The 12,174-nt window shown below is 38.4% G+C and overlaps 1 protein-coding gene and 1 long non-coding RNA gene across 4 annotated transcripts in view; one reads left to right on the top strand and one right to left on the bottom strand.

Annotated features, from left to right (window-relative positions):
- Positions 1-7,977, bottom strand: part of pparg (peroxisome proliferator-activated receptor gamma) — a 41,793-nt gene extending 33,816 nt beyond the window's left edge. The window contains exon 1 of one of the 3 annotated variants that reach the window (XM_086292643.1): positions 7,738-7,977. Coding sequence is in view for 1 of the 3 variants with exons in the window: in XM_086292641.1 (XP_086148767.1) it covers positions 7,216-7,267 (52 nt within the window). In the remaining 2 variants the exon portion in view is untranslated. Of the gene's footprint in view, positions 1-7,215; positions 7,301-7,737 lie in introns of those variants that run through there. The other 2 variants (XM_086292644.1, XM_086292641.1) reach the window with 2 other exon arrangements.
- On the top strand, positions 7,697-12,174 carry LOC147330809 (uncharacterized). Its single transcript, XR_015129111.1, has 2 exons — positions 7,697-8,124; positions 11,079-12,174. It is a non-coding gene; the product is annotated as an uncharacterized LOC147330809 (long non-coding RNA).

Here is a 12,174-nt window from a genome sequence, read left to right as displayed (position 1 = left end):
AAACATCACAAAATTTCTGTGAGGGGTAAAGGACGTATAAGAAGAAGGTCAGAGTTGGCTCAGGAGGCGTGTGCTCTCTACCACACGCTGGACTGGTGGCGAAGATAAATGTATACTCATGAACGGGAGTGTAAGACTGGATGAAACACTGTCCAGTCCTTGGCATGCTGTTATGTTTTTGGCAGCTTAATGTTTTAATGCTACTTGAAAGCATTTCACCATGAACGCTAAGCAGCCAAACACATGTAAGTGCAAATAACAAGTGGACATTTACATTCAAACATTGAATATCTAAAAATCACTGACATAAAGCTTCAGACTTGAGTCAACTGTAAAAAATAATGGTTGTTTATCATTTTTCTAAAAACAGTTTAAACTATTAGCCATATCTGGCAGTGATGACTTCACTGGTAACTTGTGCCTGGTGTACCCCTCCTCTGTCCCTGTGAAAGCTGAGATAGACTCCAGTTTGATGAGACCTTACCCAACACTAAAGATATTCACAGAGATTAATGACAAAATTGGTTGATAAGCATGACAAATAAATTCAGATGGAAACTTTTTCACCCCTTCTTGGAGAGGTGAAAAAAAAATTCCATAAAGACGCAAGCTACTGGCAGTTGTTGTTCCTGTTTTATTTATTTATTTTTAGGTTATTTGGCATTCGGTTATGATTAGCCAATTTTAAATTGAGGAGGTGGATTGCAGAAATCAGCCAGATCATTCAGAGAAGAATCTGAACTGGATATGGCATTAAGCAATGCCATATCCAGTAAACCCAAGAAGCACCCGATGCACATCAAGTATGAGTCAGTTTTCAAGTTCCCAATAGAGACCAGATTTTGACCTGATGAGATGCTTTTTGCTCCCACATCTTTTTAAAAGGGAAATTAGGACAGAGGTTACTAGATATCCCTACAGTCTGTTGAATAATTTCTGTGTTAAAGTGCATTGGCAAGAAAATCCTTCTTGCGTGTGTATGGCAGTATATGTGTGTAACTGTGCGACTGGACGTGTGTGTTTTGTGTCTTTGGGACTGATTGTGCCAGACTCCCATGAGGCCTCAGAAGCTCCAGGTTCAGTTTGTTCCAGTTGTTTTCAAGTCATTAATTTAACTTTTTTTTGTCTGACAGGATGCAGAGGTAAATCTGAGGATGGGTCCTTTCCCTGGGTAGTTCCAGGTCATCAGCTATAAGAAAGCTAAATTAGGAAGGAGAATCCTGATGGGGTATATCTACATGCAAACGATACTCTTGTAACACAGTATAATTTATTACTCTACTAAAGTCAGTATCGATTTGCTGTGTTCATAATTTCTGCAAGTTGTTTTAACATTTTCATAGTAATGTTCTTATCTAACGGTTTACAATGCAGTCGCTGGCTAAGGCTCTAACTGCTGTAAAATGTTCATGTATTTTGCGTGAATTATTAGAATTAATAATGAGAACTTACACAGTGGACCATATTATGAATCTGGATTGACTGGAAACCAAATCCCCCTCCAACCTCAGCCTCATGTTGCATTTTTTTTCTCCGACAATGACTATTTTTGGCTCAAGATGCAGGATTAGTGTCTCAACAATGTTGGCTAAATGCAATGTAAGTCTGAGATATGTACTGACTGTTCTGGCTCAGTAGGTTAGAACATGGTGTTAGTAATGTCAGAGTTTCACGCAGGTCATCTGTTGTCTTGTACTCACCACTAAAACACCTAGAAGGGCTAGTCAACAGATTACCAGGTTAATGTCCACAACTATTTTTGCACCATAATGGGAAGAGCTCCTAATGTTACAGCACCAGTTTTTTTCTTCAATAATACCCTTTTTGTTGGACTGGTAAAGGAGGATTCTGTCGTGGTCCTGGGTCTTGGACACAGTTTTTGAGTTTGTTATCATCTTGTTTTTCATTCTTTGGAATTTAAGAGATCTTTTAGTTTTAGTTCTGTATTAGTTAGTCTTGAGTTTTGTATTCTCAAGTTCATCTGAGTTTGTTTTTTTCAAGTTGAAAAACTTGTTTTATTATGTTACTCGTCTTTCATGCCTACTCTGTTCCTGGTCTCATCTCTGTCTCTGTGTTCTATCTGGTTTCCCTGTCCTTTCATGTTAATTCATCTGTGGACGAGTTCCTGTGTCAAGTCTCAGTCTCAGTTTGTGTTGTTTCCTGTTTTATTTTGATAGTCTCCTTACTGATGTAGAGTTTAGTTTTGCTTACCCTGTCTCATCAGTCAGATTCTTTTCAGCTGTGTTTCCCCGTGTGTCTTCTCTGCTTTAGCTTCTCCCTGTGTATATCTTGTATTCGTCCCCCTTGGTGTGTGCGTTTCCATAACCCTATCAGTCCATCCATTTATCCCCCACTCTGTACAGTAATTCCAGGCAAGGAAATCCAAAAAATCTGAATCAACTTTTTGGGGTGAACATTCAAAGTATCATGCAGCCAACAGATTAGCTAAACAGTGTCATTTGAAACCAATAAACAGATTAAATATGAACATACCATTAATAATGCATTACTCCATCCAAGTATAGACAGTCTAAAAGATGGCTGTAGCTTTTGGGGTCTGAAAAGTGAAGCCAATGCGTACATGCCTTTAACTTGCACTCAACGATGGCCATCGGGGGGAAACTTGTAATTGAAGCCTATGGGAAAACAACTGGAAGCATTTAGCTTACAGACTCAAGAACTCATTTTATTTAATATAAATATTAAATAAAAAAATCATTGAAAATAAAATTGACCGTGCTGTATTTCAGAAATGAGGAATATATGCGGAACGCTCATTGTCTAATGACCGCCATTAGAGAAAAGGCATGCAGTTTCACAGTCAGAACCAGCTCTCATTGCATCCGGTTTCAAAATACCAAGATGGCAGCAGTGAAAATGCTTATCTCGAAGCCTCAAATAGGGACTTCAAAAATAAACACGTGACGTCACGGCAGTTCCATCCAGTATGAGTTTGATCAAAGCTGAACCAGGAAGTTTCTCCAAACTTTAGGAAGTCCGGGTAAAATTGTACTTGGGTATCTTTTCGCTAAAAATTACTTTTGTTAAAAGGCTCTACGAATATTGCAACGCAATAGTTTACTGGTTGGCTACCTCCATGATGTATGTCAGAAAAAAACCACTGTGTTCCAGACATACCGTCTCTTCATTTTCAAGCATGTGAAAGTTGATAACAGATTAACAGATGATTGAGCAGGGGTAATCTTAACGATCAATAAATCGTTTCTCAATATTCAGGGTAAAATGAATTTTTTCAGAGAACTCAAAATTAATAACAATCAGTAGATTAATCCATTACAAAAACAATAGTAAACAATAGTAAAGATATATGACAGTAAAGGTTGGATAGGTCGACAGATCTCTAATAAAATTAGGGCCTTTATTAGGGCTTTAATACGAGCCCCAGGAAAACGTGATTTCTCATGTTCACAGTCTAAAATTAAGACAGCAATTTTAAGCGGGCATCAGAAGAGAAATACCTGAAAGGCATCATGTTTACACTTGGCAACTAAAACATGTTCCCTTCCCACACAAACACAGATGTATTTAGGACAGCATGTAAAGAAATGAGAAACACGAGTCACTTCTCAGGTAGCAGGTGTTGTTGTGATTTAGGAATCATTGTGAGAGTGATAATGCGAACAGGTGCTGTGGTTGCAAAACATTTATTTTGCCGAAGGTTCTGTCGACTCAATTTGCATTGTTTAAAAAACCCACATCTAACACATTCGGCATGCTAAACGTCAGACTCAATCTTCTGATTCAGTCTAAGAAATGGTGAAATGTTAACCAGAGGGAAGTTTTGACATTTCCCAAATATACAGTTGATGTTGATCAGCTCTAAATATACAATAATGTAAAAATATGACCCCGCAAAAATGGGCTAAAAATCAAGTAACTCATAATGCTTATCAATACAAATAAAATCAGTATAGAAATCAACAAAGGCACAAATTTTACAGCAAAGAGGAGGGGACACTGGTTTGAAGAAAGGGAGACCAGACATATAAGTTTAACTAGTAAAGCAGAATTTTTCATTCGTAAATAACCTGCTTGTAGAGCAGGGCGATATGGCCAAAAATATTTATCACGATATATATTTGAAAATTTGCGATAACGATATAACTGACGATATAATTGATGCGAGACAAAATACAACTCCACAAGATTACTAGCGCAAAAAGACAACCTTCCATTTATTTTCACTTAAACAAGAAGCTGGTTTTTATGTACATTAAAGCTTTATAAAAATGTAACAGTGCAAATGCAAATTCCTTGCTGAAAGTTTAACCAAAAGGCATTTCCAGTAGAAATGGGCTGACATATCCTGAGCATAACCATGTATAATATCCACTGAAGTTAAAAAGAGGTGCTTTGCAACATTAAACTGCAGTGTGCAGTACGTATTTTTCGGACCATAAGGTGCACGGGATTATAAGGCACATTAAGCGAAACAAAGCAGTCAGATAAATCAAACTTTATTAAACTCATTCTTCTTGCTTCCTCCACTTCTGTACCATTGATTCATTAATGTTGAATTCTCTGGCAGCTGCTCTATTCCCATGTTGTTGCAGTACATTAATGACTAACCTGGTATTGTGGATGGATTATCTCAGTTGTTCTCCTGACTGAAGTTTGGTCCGTTTACAGCATCCTGCCATTCGATTGCATTTGTCTCTAACCATGAAGAACCTTCACGTTAACTTTTATAAGTGGAAAAGTGTTACTGTTCGTCCTCCAGCTTCACTGTTTATGTTATGCTAACATAGCTGTGTCGCTAGCGATCACGTAGCACATCATTATATACCAGCTAGCCCAACTTCAGTAACCCTACAAACGTCACTGCTGTTTAGTTTCCTGTCTTCATTTATGTTGGAAGTGATAGCAGAGCTGTACGTTTGAATTTTTTCATAAATCTCTCTTTACTCATATTCTATTGCGATATTTCATTTTCCTATCGTTGCCTAACATTATACCGGTATTACCGTGAACGGTATAATATGGCCCAGCCCTACCTGCTTGTGCCCCATATTTCGGTTGTCAGTAGAATTCTGCAGCCGAAATGTTGCTTTAAACTTACAGTAAATGGTGAAATGATTGGCCTTGAAGTTAATAATTACACCCAATTGAAAAAACAAATACATGACCTTAAGGCTAAACTGCGTCAAATACACATGTCATCAGATAAAAGGAAATCAAACACGCACTTTTGAAAAACACAGTCAGAATAAGTTAATCTGATATATAGTAAACAAACCAAAGTGTTGGTGGTGTAGAAACAAAAGTGGTTAATTATCTGTGGGCTGTATAGGAACGTGGCATTCTCTTTTATCTGGATTTTATGCAGACACAAATGCGCACACTGTCTTCCTTCCTTTCATGCAGTGATTATGCTTGGCTCTTAGCGAGGTTTTGTAACATTTTAAAACCGCTGGATAGTGGAGCGGCAACTCTCTCATCATAGATTGCAAATTAACACAGATTTTCAAGAACTAAGGCAATTCTCTGTGCGGAGGTGTTTTTAAGAGGCTGAACTTTGTCTCTGTGGCTTTGTGCAGAAGTATATCATCTACGTAAGTCAAACAAGACTTTCAGCACGTGTGATGGACAACAAAAACATAGCATGGTATCTTGAGGCACTCCTTTCATTTATGGCAACTAAGCAAAGTCCAAATCTATCACAGTCATTCTCTCACACGCACCAACACACACACACACACACACACACACACACACACACACACACACACGCCTCACTTCAGCAGTTATATAACCCGACAGGCAATAATGCACTGATTGATGATGTATCAACACACTCAATTGGTTAGTGTCAGATTTTAAGCAGCCTATGCAGAGATTACAGGCTAATTTCACCAAAGATATGAGATATTTCTCTAACTGATTAAAGTTCCCGGAGATTTTAGACACAAATATTTGAATCTGTTTGCGTATCAGACACAGCGAAACAAAAGATTCAAAAAGCTAACAAAAAGTCTTTGTCAAACAGAGTATTACCAAACTTACATGACAGCAACGCAAATGACTTCAACAAAATGTTGTAAACCCAGTAAAACGATATTACAGCATGAATCTAGGAGTTAATCAGAAAAAAATAATCTTTTTATAACTTGTCATATTTTAAGTTCTCTTATTTTAAAATAGCCGTATTACATCAAGGGTCACGTTGCATGGACGTTTAATCTGTGAGCTCATTCTGCTAAATGTCTAATAATTCACAGGATCAGTTTGAGTACGAATGCTGCTGTTACTTGAGATCACCTTTAAAAATGTACTACTGCTACTTTTAAATAAAATAACTCCTCTTTTTTTGTCGACACTGTTTCTCTGACTTTCTGACTTAATGGTTAAAAATATATTGCTGCTGATTTTACACTATCTTTATCTTTGCTGAATATTATGATAAAACATGACTGCTTCAGCTCATTTACTACCACTGACATGTACTTACTCACTTGGGGAGCTGTTTTTACACTTGCCTTAGATTGATTCCCAGTCTTTGGTTTTTGAGGGTCAACGTACCGTGACAATAAAGCTGCTGTGATTTTAAATATAACATATAATAGTCTCAGAGGAAAGTAAACAGACCAAACACATGAAATGTCTTGTGTATGTAAATAGCAAACTAAGTTTTCAACCAAAAGTTGTGATTTGCAAGATATAATGGATAAAATGGTGATTGTTGCTGTTCTAAAATGTCTCTGAACATTTTTCCAGCAACTCCACGGTGTTATGAGACGACTGACATGAAGATCGTACAAAGCGATGAGGAAAACAGTTGAACTTATTGTGACACTCTTACGCTTTACAAGGGGCTCTTACAAGCTTTCTCACCGTGTGTCATTACTGAGTCTTAAAAGAATACCATAAAGACATCACCTATCACACAGCCGTGCAGCAAGCCTCAAAGAGAAACGAGTGTTTAACTCTGAGCTCCAGTCAACAATATTGCTGAGTCACCACCATTATTTTCCTGTCAATTCCAAGAACACAAAACTGCCTGAAGCGTGTGTGACATATCCACAAATTCCACGTATGACACAAAAAGTATAGACTTCACAGAAGTACACATCCAAGAATGTATTGTATAGGCCCTGTAAAAAGCCTACTTTACTCAGATAAATGCTTATGGAGGTATTCAACAAAGTTTTTCAGCACAACATACACAGAAACAAACAAAGCATTCCTCGCACTCACCAGAGAGGCTGTGGTCAGTTTGATGGGTAAAATCTCTGCCTGGTGTTTGCATGTCAAGCTCACACTCACACTATGGCCTTCAGGCACACTATGGCCCAACACCTGACTTTGTGTCAGTTGTCAGTCCTGTGGCCGCCCCCCGCCCCCCGTCATTGCCACCCCCAAACTGTGTGCCACAGCCATCCTGTCACACTGTAGGCTACCTGTGCGTGTCGACCTTAACATTTACATTGGGGACAATACGCACAAATAAAACCTGATTTAGACACAGCTGGATAAATCAACAAGTGTTCAGCTGGGATCTACCTGTTTAAACTACTTTTTAATCAAATCACCCTTTTTTGGCTCACGTGCACGAATATTTAATATCAGATTAGACTGCAACAGTGTAATATTAACCCAGTCTTCATTAATTTAAATAACTTTCTCCCCCCTACGGGTGCTTTCCCGTATTTTCTCACCCAGCCCAGCAACCGCAACACTCAGCGCGGCAGACTCTGTGCCGACCGGAAGGTGACTGACCTGATCGGTGTGTTGAGGCGCAGAGGAGACAGCGCACACTCTCTGTTTCTGAAGCTGGATGGTTTGTCTTTTATTTTCGGTGGTGTTAAATTTCTTTCAAAACTCGAAAAAAAAAACCCCCAAACAAACAACGGAAAAAAACCCCAAACAAACCGTGGCGTCCGCAACGTGCGCACGGGAGCGCGGCGTCAAAGAGGTCCGGTGTGTTTGCTGTGCGGTTTTCTGCTCAAACAGCAGCAGCAGCAGCTGTGGTCGTGTCTGCCTGCCTCTCGCTCTCTCTCCTCCCTCTCAACACAACCGATCGGGATCTTGAGGACACAGGCAGAGGCATCAAATTACCCATTATAGTGGATTTTCTCAGTTGTTTGCCCCATATGGGAGAAACAGGTAATGTAAAATTCAGACCTAAAAGTGTTGTTTCTTAGGTGTTTAGCCATGTGGAACAAATAACTTAAAGGAATAGTTCCACCTTTTCAGCAAAGCACATATTCACTTTCTTGCCTAACTTACAGGTAGCTAAGATAGTTTGATATAATTTTGACTATAGGAAAGAGCTCAGTGGGTTACCTTAGACCAAAGACTGCTAAAAGAAAAGAAAAAAAAAATATCACATTTTGGTATGGTTAAAAACTAATGAAATACACTTACCACTTGTGAGAAGCTCCTCTAAGATGCACCAATAGTAAACTGCATTCGTATATCGTTTACCTGCTATGTGTCACGCTAGTTTTTTTTTCCGGGAACTGTGTATGGAACAAGTGAGTTTCTTTAAAGTATTGTTCCCCTCCAAGAACTAGTTCGGCTTTTTGATACTGGTTTTGCAGATTAAGCAAGTAAGGCTACATTTTATTTGGTAAGGTTTTTTTTTTAAAGTTTTAAAAAAATAATAAAATTTATTTTTATTTTTAGTAAGACAACCAGTTGAACATGGCAAGAAAAATTCATTTCAGGTTAATGTAATTTATATATCGTGATTCACTAGAATCGTTATAAAAAAATACTCCATTACTCAATTACACGTACTTAAACTTTGACAGTTTTCATTATGGAGGCACACACTGAGAAGTCATAGCTTGGATTAACTCTCTTGTTTGATATTTTTGGATCAGTAATACTGATGCATTCACGTGTAAGCACGGGTTTGTTGATGTAGTTTCTTAAGGTGGGGCTCGTTTTAGTTCCAGTACTGGTCGGTAGCTTAATCGAAAACAGTGCAACGTGTTACATCAAATCTGAAAGCTAACTTGTAACTACTTCATTAGTAGCAGCTGTACTAAACTGTTAACCATCTAATTTAAATTTCGATATTAAGTTCATCCCCCAATAATAGTGAATTGTTCCTTTGATACTCAGTCACTTGACAGTAAGTGGTTGCTTGTTTTGTTGCTGTCTGTCGGGCTCCCCCCCTCTTAGTCACTTAGTTTACCAGTGATGACTATTGAGCTGATTACAGTCATATTTCTGACATCACAGTCTTTGGTCTCAGAAGACGGGACTGAATTCAACTGCTGAAAGACAACAGGGTGATCATTTGACTGTGCAATTAAGTCATCTAGTTCACTAGGAAATCCTGCGAGTGTCGTTTAGCAGATAACATCCTGTCGACCCTCTCATGTGTTTACTGAAGCTGAAATTGTACTCTGCTGCATCACTTAGTTCATGAAACGCCATCCGGACAGTCAGCTAGCCTGCTGAAACTCAGCTTAGTGCAAAAACAGGTGCACAATGAATAGTAAGTTTGCCTGCGTGCTGCATCTTTTTAGACTTTGTTGTAGATTTAAGGATCTTCGACTAACCTCAACACACAGCTCGCTCTGTAACGGTAAACTAGACACAGAATCTAAGGGCTACTTTTAATTTTTTTACTCTGCTGACTGAAAGCAGATGTGGTTCATATTTTTTAACATCCTTATCTTGAAATCACATTTTGTTATATCTGACTACATATCGGATGTTGAACTGCTGTAAATACCCTACTTACCACAGACTGAAGGAGCTATTCTTAAGATTACGAATGAAACATCTCAGCACTCATGGTGCAGGTGGGTGTTTAGACTGAAATGTGCCATTGCATGAGTACAGCTGGCTAAACAAAACCCATGAACAAACCCACATATTAGATTTTTTTTGAACATTTACCAGTGCTGAAATGTACAGCAGCCCAACAGGTACAAAGAGGCCTGTAGAAAACACACAAAGCAATAAAGCTGCCCCCCCCCCCCCCCCTTTTTTTTTTTGGTCAAAGTGTCATTTGACCAGAGTCTGACCTGTTGGGGCTGCTCGCTTTGAGGTGGCTATGTGTGACGTTGAAACAGCATGCACAGAACTGCATGTCCTGGTTTGCATTCATGGTTTTTCAGGAAGTAATTTTAGCAAACTGTAATCTTTGGTTTGCAATAGAGACCTCTGTTATTAGCCGTCGTCGTGTTACTGTGATTGCAACAAATAAATATGAATCTATAGCATGTGCTGGAATTCTTAGAAGGTCTTTCAATAAAAATGTAACAAGTCCAAAAATTGTAGTGGGATTTGTGTCAAAACCAAACTAAAGCAAATGTGTGAACAGATACCTGATGGTGTTACTTCTCAAACTTCAAGGTAGAATCTCTGTGAGGTGACTTTTCAACCTGCTTTTGAAGCAATTCAACGCAACCGATGTTAAGCCCTGCCACTCACTGCTCAACACTGCAATCAATTCTAAAAAAAACAAAACAAAAAACTCTTTCAAATGCAGGTAAATGCAGCTGTTAATTTTGCTACCCTGTGAGTGCAACAGTAAGCTTCAGTTTAGCTGCCTTTGATCTATTATAACTCAGTATGGTGGACTGAGACAGCTGCTACACTTTGGTTATTTACACACACACGCGTGCACACACACACTTACACATATTCTCTCACTCTGTCTCACATGCATAACATCCTCCCCATGCAGAATTTCTTTCTTTTTTTGCAGAGATAAAAAAAAAATGACACCCCTGAGAGTTTGGCTGTTACAAACAAAGCAAAGCAATAATTTCTGATTGTTTATAGAGTCGAATCCCAGCAGACTGGAGCTCTGGTATCTGAAAATGTTCATCATCAAAGTACTTGTGTATCTTAACAGGGCTCTCCTACGCTGTCGTGATTATTATAAAGTGGAAAAGACTTGTCATTTTTCAGGCTTAGGAGGGGTGCAAGCTGCTCAAAAATCAACGCAGCTTTTAGTGAGGAAATTGAAACCCTCACAGTTAACGTTATGACAGAAGAAATCGGCCAAACTGGCTTGATTTGTATGTATGGGATGACAAATGAACTAAATGTTTAGATTATAACATTTAATCTCCCATCTCTCCCTCCAGCAGGTTGGGATGAGCACCAAGACAAACAGGATTTGGCTAGTATAGGCTTGCTTGGTGAGTTAGCCGCCCACATAAATGTCCCTTTGAGCAACGTGATGGAGACGTTCCCACAGATCTCTGTTGACTGGTTGCCCCATGGACCAAGAGCCAAAAGCAAAGTGTGTTTCCTCTGTCTTCACTGTGCATACTGTATACATGTTATCAGCGCTGGCAGACTTTGTTGAAGAACTGGTTCTGTTTTTAATTTTAAAAAGAGCGATCTTAATAAATCGTTTATTCTTGACATTACCTTGAAACCCTTTGCGATGTAGATGAAGCATCTGTTTATGTCAGATTTTTTTATGCTGCATACAGTAAACACACTGTCTGCATCTTTACACAACAGAGAGGAAAAAAAAAAGTTCAGTTTCACGCAAAAGTATTGTGGTTTATGTTAAAGGCTAAAGTGGCACATGTAAAAAGGGCCCTTCCGCCACTCGCCTTCTTAAAGCGTGACAAAAGCGTGACATTAAAGGCAGGATATGAAAGAAGAACAGGATGAGGAAAATATGACAAAGAACTTTTTTTTTAAAAGTGTCATTAATATGTGTTTTTACACACGTCTGTATGTATAAGTAATGTTTTTAGAGAAATATTTAGAGATGTTTTAGAGATATTTATATGTAAGGTATTTTTAAAGAGTGTAATAAATAATTATAAAATGCTAATCTTGAGAAATGGCAAGTACACAATTGACAGCACTTCCACATATACACAGTGCCATCTGCTGCCTCACATGAGAAAATTCAACCCAGTACCTCTTAAATAAAACACCACAAGACATCAATAATTCACACTTCGCTCGCTTAAATTTATGTGATGGTGCTGGCAAATGATCATTTTTCTACTTTTAAGTGTTCCTAAAATGTAAATATTGTGCTGCCTGTGTAAGATATAACGCTCTACAATGTTTTGATATACAGTAAGCCTTCTGGCATTGCTAGATTTGTTAGGGAGACTCTGTTGTGGATGTCTTAGTATTTTTCATCTAAAGGAAAATAAATATATATGCTGAGAGCAAAATGACATACCAACAAATTAAACAATGTATCTCAGTAAA

The sequence above is a fragment of the Aulonocara sp. 'chitande type north' Nkhata Bay genome, linkage group LG5 (genome assembly GCF_057382095.1).
Source record: "Aulonocara sp. 'chitande type north' Nkhata Bay isolate Kocher_YH1m ecotype deep benthic linkage group LG5, A_spYH_male_GT1.1, whole genome shotgun sequence".
Taxonomy (NCBI): domain Eukaryota; kingdom Metazoa; phylum Chordata; class Actinopteri; order Cichliformes; family Cichlidae; genus Aulonocara; species Aulonocara sp. 'chitande type north' Nkhata Bay.
The sequence above is the reverse complement of the archived record's forward strand: the minus strand, read 5'-3'. Positions and strand labels throughout refer to the sequence as shown.